Below are 13,306 nucleotides of genomic sequence, written 5' to 3' on the forward strand. Positions count from 1 at the left end.
GAAGAGGGGATTGTTGTAGTGACTGAACAAGGAGAATCTGGGACTCTTTTCTGGATTTAGTGTTTATTCCTCACCTGTGCTGATCCCTGGAGGGATCTCCTCCTCCTCCTCACACGGCTCATCATCACTCACATCCGTCTCTTCTTCAGCTTTATAGTCACTCATGTGTTCTTCCTACAAGACCAACAAAACAATATTGTCTTTTTTCTTCCAATAGACTTTGGACCCAGAGCTTCGATCTTTCTAATTACACTCCACCTACCGGGTCATCCTGAGTGATCTTCTGATGTTCCTGTGTGGGAGGCCAGGAACATGGAGGCCCGGAATAGCTCTCTGATGTACTTCTGTTACCGGATTTATCTAAAAGAAAACACAAAACCAACCCGGTGTGACTTGAAGATCCGCGACACTTCTTGGCGGGTTACTACCTGAGCCGACTGAACATAGTAATGAAGTCAGTGTGAAAACAAGGGGACCCCCTGGAGCTTCTAGCCATTATGTCAGGGCCCATGCCTCCAGGAGTAATGCCTGTAACGGTCAGTTTTGCAATGCCTCATGTAGGGATGCACCGATACCGGGTACCAATAGTTTTTCCCGTACTCGCCGTTACCGATACCAAAAGTCCTATTAAGGAAGCCAGGCGGCGTGTAATGACTGGCCACCTGGCTCCCTGCTTAGCCCGGAAGCCGTCCCCATGCTCATCCAAATGCTCCGATGCCTAGCCCCATACTTCCGGTATCAGGAGTCATTACACACTGCTTCCCGATTGGCCGGCTTCATGCTCCCTCCACACTTGTGACGACAGCATGGAGCTGGCAAATCAAGAAGCCGGGCGCCATGTACTGACGCGGCGCCCGGCTTCCAGGTTGGCGGGCTCCATGCTCCCTTGTCCGGCCAAACTGCCACCGTGTCATTACATGCCCCCCTGCTTCCCGATTGGCCGGCTCCATGCTCTCTCGTCGCAAGTGACGAGGGAGCATGGAGCCGGCCAATCAGGAAGCAGTGTGTAATGACTCGCTGCCCGGCTTCCTGATACTGGAAGTATTGGGCTAGGCATCGGAGCATTAGGGCGAGCACGGGTACTCGCCCAAATACTTGGCATCGGCACCCATACTAGTACCGATGCATCCCTGGCCTCATGGGGCTTGTAGTTCCACAACAGCTGGGGGGCCGGAGTTGCCCACCACTTGCATTGGTGCTAGTATGCACATCATGGCACTATTACCTGCCACATCGATCCCCTCCTGTGATGTCTCTCCCCAGCAGTCCCATCTTCATCCAACGTTCGGAGTCTCTGGCTGCCTGACGGCGACGTAGCTTCATGCCGGCAAGAATCCTGCAGACCCTGTGTATGTGCGGCTCAGCGTGTTGCTGACCGGCAGGTAGAAGCTTCTATAGCAGAGGAGACTAAAGCCGGACATACACTATGCAAATTGTGGCCACATCCTAAGTAGAAAGGCCAGTGTCCTGCCAGTATGCTGTACAAAAGGACCTTTAATCTGTGCGTGGAAGCAGCGGCCTCTCTACAGAGGTCTGACGCCCCGTGCTGAGCCAAAGTCAGCACTCTCCAATCAGCGGGGTGCATACGCTTTGCAGATTGCTGAGCTCTGGGTGCGACACAGCAGCGGGTGTGCTGCAGAGAGACCGCTGCTTCTAAACAGAGAGCAGAGAGGGTCCTTCGCTGCAGCATACTGGCGGGCCGCAGACTTTTCACAATCTGTAAGACTAACCGCCTGCGTGCCCGGGCTTCTTTCTCCTTAAATTCCCTCCAGTCCCAGAGCGCGACAACAGATTCGGTATGGCGAGTGGGCGTTGTCGACCGAGGAAAGAAGGTGAAGTGTCCTACTGGGTGACAACGCTCATCCTTACTGGCAGGATCAACAAAGCTGGGGAAAAAACAAACAATGCAGCCACCACGTCAGTGGAGTAGTACTATGCAATACATAAACGCTAAAAAGTGGAACTACGCCCACCTGTCCTATGCAGCCAGGATAGCCAAACTCCGGCCCTGACAGCCACAGGCGTGACTTCCAGAGGCAGATGCATGATGGGAAGTGTAGTTTCACCACAGCTGGAGGGCCGGAGGTTTGCTACCCCTGCAATACAGCCAGGAAGGTGCCATCTTGGCCTCTATTTGGATTGCAGTCGTCATGGTGCCGCACACATGATCAGCTCGGACGCCAGCCGGTTGACGGCTTGAAAGATCGGTTGAGAGCTAAACTAAAGGCACTGACAACCTTGACAGTTGGCGTGTCTTAACCCCTTAGCGACCAGTACGTCACTGGCAGCGTTTGCATAGACTCCCGGCGGCGTTCAGATTTGTAGAGCCGGCCGTCGGCTTTACAACAGAAGCGATTCTGGCGGCTCAGGTGCCGTCAGATCGCATCTATGGGCCGGTTAAGTCCCCGCCCCCCTACCCCACCTGACACCCCCCGCCGTGTTTGCCAGGCTCCGCTGCCCCTCCTACTGGCATCTCCGGTGTCGGCGGGAAGCCGGGGAGGAGATCAGCGAATGTCCGTTCACCGATCTCCCCGTTCTATGGGACCGGGAGCGACGCGTATTGCATCACTTCCGCTCCCAGAGCTGTCATTGGTCGGCTCCTGAAGCCCAGCTAGAAGCTATTGAAGTGCGATCAGAGTGTAAAGGGGACACTGGGGGTCTTTTGGACCCCCAGCATCGCCTTAAAGCAGGGATGGCCAAACTCCGGCCCTCCAGCTGTGGTGAAACTACAAATCCCATGATGCATCTCTCTCCCGGAGTCGTGGCTGTGAGAATCTTGCAAAGCCTCATGGGATTTGAAGCTCCACCACAGCTGGAGGGCCGCAGTTTGGCCATCTCTGCCTTAAAGAGTACCTGTCACTGCCAATCTGCGGGCTTGTAAGCCTCTCTATATGTGATAGCACATAAAGTAAAAAAAATAAAATGTAAAAATAATAATAAAAAAAAATGTAAGTCCCCCGTGAGCACGCGCGTCTTCACGTAAACACGCGTTGGGTGCGCCTACGTACAAAAACGACACATGTTGGGTATCGCCGCGCACGCCGGAGTGAGAGCAATCCTTCCAGGGCCAGTATTTACGCGCATCTCTAAACTGATAACCTGTGGGGGCTTTTAAAGTGTCATTTATAGACTTCTTAGGGTACTGGATTATGCTGCCGTTTCACGGACGCACGCAACTTTGAACCTGGGTATGTTGGGTATCTATTTACTCGTTGTAACCTCATCTTTTATATTTTAAAAAAAAATGGGTATTTTATTGTGTTTCGGGGCACTCAATTAAACTTAAGTGCATTTCTTCCTAAATTGTGGGTATGATAAGGAGTTGCGTTAATATCGTGCAACATAAAAATTGGAAACTGCCGCCATTTTATTCTACAGGGTCTGGCCTTTCAGAAAATAGATCATGTTTGGGGGGTTTGATGTCATTTTCAGGCCTAGAATGTGGATTATATTGTGTGCAAATAACGAAAAAGGCCTTGGCAGGGGAAAGGGCCTTTAAGGGGTTAAGGGTCACCATTTCAGGGACACACGGCCAGGCAGACAGAATCCGGCCATGCGCCAATGACGTCACTGGCGACATAAAGTTCATTGAGACTCGTGAGATGCTATAAAGTCATGCCAATGGCCCGCCCCTCATTTCACCCAACCGTGGGCTTAGTCATGGACTGGGGGCGGGACTTTATGGCATCTCATGAGTCTGGATAATCACAGTCACAGGGAAGCAATCAGCGTGCAGCTGGCGAGCACCCCGGACTCCTATATAGCTGTGATGGGGCGGTCTATTACCCCCAGCTCTGTATAGACAGTTAAATTGGTGGCTCAAGTTCCGTTTTAATGTCCAAAAGGACATTTGGATAAACATTGCGGATCTCAAAGTGCTTAATACATCCACTCACCCCTGTGAGTCCTCAAATGAGCAATAAGGCTTGACCTCCGAGTAAAACACTTCCCGCACTTCGAGCACGCAAACTCCTTCTCTCCTTGATGGACCATCTGATGTGAAAGGAAATGGTCTCTCCCGGGAAAAGACTTCCCACATTTGATACACGAGAACAGCTTATCGGCACTGTGAGTCTTCTGGTGCCGAAGGAGCTGCTGTTTCTGAGCAAAATACTTCCCGCAATCCGAACATGAAAAAGGCTTCGCCTCTGCGTGAGTCCTCTGATGCTCCACGAGGCTCGACCTCCGAGTGAAACTTTTACTGCACTCCGGACAAGAATGCGGCTTCACCCCCATGTGAGCTTTCCTATGTTCAATAAGACTGGTCCTCCAGGTAAAACATTTCCCACACTCTGCACATGAAAAGGGTTTCTCCCCGGTGTGGATCATCTGATGCGAGATCAAGTATCCCTTCTCAGTAAAACTTTTCCCGCATTCCGAGCATGAATAAGGCCTCTCGGCTGGGTGGCTTTTCTGGTGCTTAATAAGTTGCTCCTTCTGCAAAAAACATTTCCCGCACTTCGAACATGAATACATCTTCTTTCTCATATGGGCTTCCTCGTGTATGACAAGAGACAGCTTGGTGGAAAACCTTTTATCGCATTTGGTACAGGAAAACGGCTTTTCCCCTGTGTGAGTCCTCTGATGGGTGGTAAGAGTTGACCTTCTCGCAAAACATCTCCCGCACTCAGAACACGAATACGACGGCTTCACGAAGCTGTGAGATTTCCGATGTAGAATAAAGCTGGATTTCCGAGAAAAACTTTTCCCGCACTCTGAACATGAATAGGTCTTCTCTCCTTCGTGAGCTCTCTGGTGGGAGAGGAGGTCTGCTTTCTGTGAAAAGTGTTCGCTACACTCAAGGCATGAGAACGCCTCACTTCCTGTCTGATCTGAAAGGCGGGTACCGTGAGGCGAGTGATTAGGAAAAGTCCCCCTGTGCATAGAGGGATCAGAGGACAGATCTGCGCTGTGAAAGACAGAAAGGCCACTTGGGGTAACGGGGTTCTCTTCTGTAGAATCAGTTGTCACGTCATCGTCTTCTATTTCATCATCTGCAGATAAAGAGAAGAACTTCAGGATCTTTAAAAAAAAAAAAAAAATCACCCTTGCAGTGGGAGGGGCAAGTGCACTGCAAGGGTTAAGTGCTCACTTTGGCCTAGGGGTGAAAATAAAGAAGATGCACTCCCCCCATCCGCGGCCCTGCGGCAGTTCTCTTCCCCCTCCGCATTGTTTGGCGTCCTCACTTCTAATGGACCTGTATTAAACGTGATGATGTCACTAGACTTTAGGCCGCCAGAGCCCGGGGGAAGAGGCTACGGGGATCGGTCTAGCAGCCAGGCAGGACCGAGGATTGGGTGAGTAGATCTGCTTTATTTGAGCCCTTCGCAAAATAGCATTTAACCCTTGCAGTGCGAGGCTAGCCCCACTACAGGGGTGGATTTTTTTAAATCATGGAGTTGTTTATGTGAATAAAGATGAGAGTGAAGCCCCCTGTACTGAGATGTATGAGAAACCCCAAAGAGTGTGTGTGGGGGGAGACTGGTCACGTCTCTTGGCTGGTAGCACACAATGACATGATGTGAGGAGGATAGGCGGAGTCTAATAGAGGCTGATGGCTCCTGACTCCCCCCACTGGACACATTCCGTCCCCCCATTACTGTCTACTGACAGAGGAGTGGGGAGAAGAAGAGATTGTTGTAGTGACTGAACAAGGAGAATCTGGCACTCTTTTCTGGATGTTTATTCCTCACCTGTGCTGATCTCTGGAGGGATTTCTTCTTCTTTAATCTTCTCATGTCCTTCTTTGTCCTTCTCAGTTTTGACATTTCTCTGAGTCACTCTGGTGGCTGAGAAGAAGAAAGAAGCCCCTTATGTTTTTCTGTATTAGAGACCAGAGAGTGCGGGGGTCATTTTTATTGAGTGTTTATTCCTCACCTGTGCTGATCTCTGGAAGGATTTCCTCCTCCTTACATGGCTCATCCCCGCTCACATACGGCTCTTCTGATTCTTCTTTCACTTCAACTTTTACAACAATCAGGTCTTCACTCTAAAAAATATATATATATAGTTACTTTGAACAAGGTCCGATTTGTGCCGAGACAGATTAATATCTATAACTATTACTCAAATTCCTTGTACTCGTTAATGGTGAGGGATCTTCTGACGTTCCTGAGTGGAAAATACAAAACATTATATTGTTCAACAAAAAACTCAGTTCTATCTACCTGATCCTCCTGAGGGATCTCCTGATGTTCCTGTGTGGAATCCCGGGAATACAGAGGACGGGTCTGAGGGATCTCCTGATGTTCCTGTGTGGAATCCCGGGAATACAGAGGACGGGGACATCTCTCTGGGGTATTTCTGTTCCTGGATCCATCTGTAGGAAACACACACACTGACTGAGTACATTGTTTCTATGTCTTTATATCAGAGGGTGTGTGTATCTAGGTGGGTCCTCAATACTCTTCTCTCCTTTACAAGAAATGAAAGTCTCCTCTTACCCGGTGATGTGAGGGGCGGCCGGTTCTCCATCATGATGTCCTTGTAGAGATCCTTGTGTCCTTCTAGGTACTCTCACTCCTCTTGCTTACAATATCATAACTATTAAAAGAATATCTACAACACAAAAAAGGAAAAAGGATCTACAAACATCTACATGGACACCTTGGTCATCAGGTAGACCGTTCTATCATCAGGCCTCTATCTTCTAGACATTCATCCCGTGTGGTGTGAATTCTGTTTTCTCTACTCAACCTTATGTGGGAGGTGATTTTCCCTTGTGATCTTGACCTGTCATAAAAAGTGCCTATGATGCCTACAGTGGCTGCTACTGAATGGTACCGGTCACACCTAAATGTTTTGTCACATGTTCCTGCAGCGTGACAAAGCTCAACATGAAGAGCCCCATTATTTTCAATTGTACCCGTTTGCCCCCCCAAGTGTTGTGTTGCCGGACACTCTGAAAATTACACAAGCTTCTTTTCGGGAACAGCCGCATATTTTGGCTCTACGACCTTCAAAGGCTGAAAAATACATAAGAAACCAAGGAGAAGAAAATCCACTGACATACGCCTAGCTCAGGTGAATCAAAATGGACCCAAAAGAGCTAGAGAGTCCCATGGCCCAACATACCCCGGGGTACTGGGCCGATTCCGTTAACCTGGAACCTGAGTAGCACAATAGAGGAGCAAAGGGAAAGGGGGGCTTAATGTACACCTGGGTAAAGCACAGGTTTGCTTTTGACATTGCCACCATTGCCCATTTCTTGCCCATGTATTGTCACCATTGCCCATTTCTTGCCCATGTATTGTCACCATTGTCCATTTCTTGCCCATGAATTACCATCATTGCCCCTTTCTTGCCATTGCTACCACTGGCAGTTACTCATGTAGTACCACCATACCATTGCCAATGTTATGTCCATGCTTTGCCAAGTTGCCCGTATATTGCCACCACTGAACATATCTTGCCCTTATGCTGCCACTACTGACAGTTCCTTGGCCATGTTTTGCCTCCATTGCCAGTTTTATGCCCATGCATTACCACTGTCATGGGTGGCGGGCAGGGGCGCCGGGGGGGTAAAGGAGCGCTGAATAATGCGTGGGCTATTGCCATCCTTGGAGATCTTCCAGCGCACTGGCAGATCGTCACGAGAACCCCCAGAGCGCTTCCCAGTCCGCGGGCGTGACGGTACAGCCGTAACACAACACGCACACACAAATTAACTAATCTAAGCTGCTACCACCCACAACTTCCAGGCTTGTGGAGAACCTTTCCCTGGACTCTCATAGTCAGTACACTCTGCGCTCAAACAGACTGGCACCCAGGCTTTGCAGACCACACACACGGCTCTCACTAGCAGTTACAGGTCAGCTAAACCAGGCACAATTACCTCTAGAGTTACCGCTTGCAGTCTCCTGCACTACCGCTTGCCACCTCTGGAGGGAGACTCACCCAAGTCAACTCACCCACCAGGCACAATTACCTTTAGAGTTACCGCTTGCAGTCTCCTGCACTACCGCTGGCCACCTCTGGGGGGAGACTCACCCATGTCAAGCTGGCTGGACACACACACAGGCAGATGCAAATCTCGCATACAATCTAGTCTACTCTAATGCTTGTGTGGTAGCCTAAGGGGTTTCCTCACGCCCACTAAGATCCCCCAAGCTATCCTCTCAGCTAGAACCTTGGCGTACCCACACACACAAATCAGACACACAGTTTCCACTCCCTGAGATTAGCCAATCAGATGGAAGGGGCTGGAGACAGAATATCATCACCTGGGTCTCAGGTACAATTTTTCTATTCATCTTTGAACCCTCATAACTGCTTCCACTTATGAAATATGGATCCGAAAATGACGGTTCTAGTTCCAGCTATTGTTCTGCTATCCACAGAGTCCAAATGCCGGCACTCTACAGCTAACAGAACCAGAAAAGCCATAAAGAGACCCAATAATCGGGAAACTCCGCCATACTGTATGATAAAGCCCTCATGTTTGGTATCAGGCAGCTCACCTTTGTGCCACCGTTCTTTCCCTGAAGGTTCTGTGATCATGTGATGTACGGGGGAGTGGTTATGACATATGACCTTTCTTAAGCATTCTGAACATTGAAATACCCACAAGGTGAGGTGACACTTCTTACATGTCGGTGACACCCCCAGCCTGGAGGCGCTTTGTTTACAACCACCAGGAAGGATATATATATATATACACTGCGGAATGGTCCCCTCCCGGGGGAGGACAACAAACACGTCTGATTCCATCAACACTCTCCATCTAACGAGGTGATAATTGTGTGTACAAGTAATACATTGATTTCCAGGACGTCTTATGACAAGAGGCCACACAATATTATATTTTTATGGCCACGCCATGACAACCACCATTGCCAGTGTCTTGCCCGTGTATTACCCATTATCTGCTCATATATTATAACTATTGCCCGTGTATTGCCACTATAACCAGTTCCTTGCCCGTGTATTGCCACTATAACCAGTTCCTTGCCCATATATATCCACTATAACCAGTTCCTTGCCCGTGTATTGCCACTATAACCAGTTCCTTGCCCGTGTATTGCCACTATAACCAGTTCCTTGCCCGTGTATTGCCACCATAACCAGTCCCTTGCCCATATATATCCACTATAACCAGTTCCTTGCCCTTGTATTGCCACTATAATCAGTTCCTTGCCCATATATATCCACTATAACCAGTTCATTGCCCTTGTATTGCAACTATAATCAGTTCCTTGTCCGTGTATTGCCACTATAACCAGTTCCTTGCCCGTGTATTGCCACTATAACCAGTTCCTTGCCCGTGTATTGCCACCATAACCAGTTCCTTGCCCGTGTATTGCCACCATAACCAGTTCCTTGCCCGTGTATTGCCACCATAACCAGTTCCTTGCCCTTGTATTGCCACTATAACCAGTTCCTTGCCCATGAATCGCCATTGTAGCCAGTTTCTTGGCCATAGATTGCAACCGATGCCTATTTCTTGCCCCTGTATAGCCGCCATTGCGCCCCAAATCCCATCACTACCAGACTGCACCTCCAAAACAGATATTTTGCCCATCCCCCAGTAAATAAAACCCTTTTCTGTGGCAAGGAGTGAATGTATCTCAATAAGATGTGGGCTATGCCTATCTGATGAATACGCCCACAGCGCCATTACCCCCCAGCCCCTGCGGAGCCCAGCATCTAATGTCCTACACATCAGAGGACTTGCAGGAAGAAGATTTGTTGAGGTGACATGAACCCCCCATCCAGTCCACAGAGAGTGCTGGGACCCCCTTCTGTCATAATAAGAAGACATTATTACCTCCTCCTCACTGGGCACACACTCTCCAGACTCACACCCCTCCACTTAATGTTGGAAATAAAGTGTCCCCCGAGCTACCTTTTGCAGGCCTTACCTCAAATATGTCCGCTAACCCCTGTCCTCTGTGCGCGCGCACGTCTCCATAGCAACCAGCTGTAAAGCCAGGGAGCGCGCTAAGGAACGTTCATCTGCACATCAGTTACAGGCCCCGCCGTCCAGGCAGCTGTGCGCAGAGCGGCCACTAGAGGGCAAAATCTGTTTACAAACCAGGTCTCATCAACATAGCGGCAGCCATTTTCTTGAAGGCATGAACAGTTTTAAAATGACTTTATATATCCACAATTGAATATTTTTCTGCTGACAATTACTTTATAATTCTCGACTTTCATTTTGTGGCAATTAAATTAGTATGAGAGAGTTGCACACAGTGCGTGAGGGTGCAGCGGCCATTTTGTTGTAGCCTAAATAAAGCATCTATACACCGGTTGCCTCTAATTTGAAAAAACAAACAAACAATAATCTGTTTGATTTTCTAATACAGTAAACTTCCCATTATCCAGCATCCACAGGGATTAGTAGATTCTGGTTAAATTTAGTTTCTGGTTGCTTGAGAGTTACTATTAAAAATAGGTCAAACTAATGTAGGGTTGCCGCCTGTCCAGGATTCACCCAGATAGTCCGGGTTTTGACTGCTGTGTTCGGGTTTCATGGCAGCAGAAACCCAAACATAAGATATCAGGCAGACAGGGGAGACCAAAATTAAGATAGGGCCCCCCCCCCACTGAAAATAGTCTCAACTGGGATATTTACATAAGAATGGGTGGTGCTATTTACATTTGAATAAGCCACAACTCATTCTCCCCAAAAAATGTCAGCGCCTCACTAGAGTGTTCGGGTTTCACTTGAAGAAAAGGTGGCAACCCTAAACTAATGCCATACTCCATACTATACCATTCCATAACATAAACTCTCTATGACTATTGCCTTCATATTAATATTGAAATGCAGTAATCAAAAGCAAATTAAGAGACAAATAGGCACACTTTAAGATCAATAGGCACACATAAGAAACATTGGACTGTAGCCGGCTATAAGAGGAGCACATATGTGAGCAGTAAGGAGTCGGTGAGGAATAGTAAAATACCAGTTTGCTATGAAAATTGACTGGGCTCTGAATACCTTTGAAGCCTGGACTCCCCTTTAAAGGGGTTGATGAGAAATGTTTGTTTGCTGGGATGTCTCGCCAAGGTTCTATGATTGCCTATGAAACCTGTTATCCTCCCAGGGACTAATGAGAAGTAACGATTTGCTGAGACCTCCAGCTACCCTGTTTCCCCCAAAATAAGACCTACCCCGAAAATAAGACCTAGTACAATTTTTGGGAATTGCTAAAATATAAGACCTACCCCAGAAATAAGACCTAGTGTGTTTTTTTGAGCCAAAAAAAATATGACAGTGTCTTATTTTTTGGGGAAACACGGTATGTTCTGTGGATGCAGGTGAAGCCTGGACTCTCCTTGTAAGCCCGCATTCCCTTTTTAAAGGGATAGTGAGAAATGTCTGTTTGCTGGGATACTTTATCTGAGTTCTGTGATTGCTTATGAAATCCGGGCTCTCCTCCCAAAATGTTCTGCCGTAAGAAGATTGATGTGAGCAGGAAGGAGCCGGGGATGGTGAAAAGTATTTGCTGAGATATCTGGCTGGTTTTTGTAACTGCCTGTGAAGACGGGACTTCCTTTCCAAGGGGTTTGTGAGGGGGGGTAGGTGTAGTGTATATAAGGTATATACATCATCAACTGGTTCGTAAAAAACACAGTGAACAAGACGCAGAAAAATAAAAATACACAGCAAAACAAAGCCGAGGCTCTAACCCCGTCTAGGGTAAAATCAGGAGCCAATACCTCAGTGGATAATATTAATTTGGACTCTGGTGCAATAGGGAGTAATACCTCTTTAAATACTTCCGGGCCGCAATCAGGGCTGGATTTACTCTCCCTGCCGCCCCAAGGCCAGGATCCGCAATACGCCCCTTCCCATCAATAGAGAATGGCAACCAGATGGCAGGGCGGCGGGGTTAGTTTCAATTTTTTTTTACTGTTTTTCTTTATTTTTTTAAACTTTTTTATCACTTTTTAATGTTTTATTTAATTATTTCTTCTTATTTTTTTACATTTTTATTTCCTTAATTATTTTTTTTATCAATTTAATTTTTTTTTAGATTTTTATTTATCTTATTTACTTTTTTATCATTTTTTTATTGTTTATTTTTTATAATTATTTTCTTATTTTTTAATCATTTGTTTCTTATTATGTTTTACTTTTTAATCACCTTTTTATTTTTTTATTTATTTCATATTATTATTATTATTATTTTAATCATTTGAATTTTTTTTCCACCTAACTTTATTGCTATCACACAGGAGAAAACAATCCCCTGTGTGATAGCAATTGGAGGTGACAGGTTCTCTTGATTGACCCTGTCACCTCCAATGCCAGAGTTCTAGCATAGCACTGTGCTGGAACTCCTGTGACAGGTGAGAGAGCACAGCTCTGCAGTGAGGAGAGACTCGGCGGTGGAACCCGGAGCCAGCAAGGAGAGAGGTAAGTGCAGGGGGAGGGGAGGACGGACCGGCCGGCTGCAGACTTTTTACATGTGATCTCCGCGACATCGCCGAGATCACATGCAAACGAACAATCGGCTTCCCTCACACTACATTTAGTTCCGCTTGTACAAACCAGGACTAAATGTAGAGAGGGCAACTTACTGCCCAGCGCCCGCAACTTCCTCACAAGGACACCGCTGCTGTTCCTCCGTGCCCTGCCGCCCCGAGGTCGGGCCTCGGTGGCCTTGTGGGGAATCTGGGCCTGACCGCAATACGTACAAATATACAGCGACCTGCAGAAGTGGTTATACCAGAAACACAGCTGCTGCAGCCATGTTCTTGGTGTGATTTTTAACATAAAGAGGACCTGTCACACCTGTCACAACCTATTTGACGTTACATAGGTGGGCTTATTAGCCTCCTATGTGATAGCAATAAAGTTAGTGTAAAAAAAAATAAAAGTGTTTAAAAAATAAAAAAAATGAAAGTAACATATAAAAAATGCACAAAAAAAAAGTCCCCCGTCCCCTACGTGCACGTACATACATATACCAACACATGCCGGTGCACTTACGGGAAAACCAAAATTTGCGCTACACTTGATACATATCGCCGCAAACGTCAGAGTGAGAGCAATAATTCTAGAGCCATTAAGCACTGCTACCATTAAACTGACGGTTAGCGAGTTTAAAGTGTCCCCCATGGGAAATTCTGGGTATTGAAGTTTTTAGTTTTTTTCCAGTTAAGCCCACCTGAGATCCCACACCACCCACCTGAGGGTGGCCCTGCAGAGCCCACCATAGACTCTATATGGTGGGCTCTGCAGGGTCTCAGGTGGGCAGTTAAGCCCTCTTACCTGTCTGCTCCGATCCTCTGCCCGCCTCCTTCTCCTCCACGACCGCTTGTGGGCCCCGCCTCCTCTATCATCGGCAGCTAT

The 13,306-nt window shown here is 47.5% G+C and overlaps 1 protein-coding gene across 1 annotated transcript in view; it reads right to left on the bottom strand.

The window, feature by feature from the left end:
• The window catches only part of LOC108798170, a 193,101-nt gene that overhangs the window by 26,106 nt on the left and 153,689 nt on the right, over positions 1-13,306 (bottom strand). The window contains 3 exon segments of the mRNA XM_018569902.1: positions 75-174; positions 263-360; positions 3,897-4,827. Of these exon segments, the coding sequence (XP_018425404.1) occupies positions 75-174; positions 263-360; positions 3,897-4,827 (1,129 nt within the window).

The sequence above is a fragment of the Nanorana parkeri genome, unplaced genomic scaffold (assembly GCF_000935625.1).
Source record: "Nanorana parkeri isolate BGI_ZX_2015 unplaced genomic scaffold, ASM93562v1 scaffold1424, whole genome shotgun sequence".
In the NCBI taxonomy this organism is placed as follows: Eukaryota; Metazoa; Chordata; class Amphibia; order Anura; family Dicroglossidae; genus Nanorana; species Nanorana parkeri.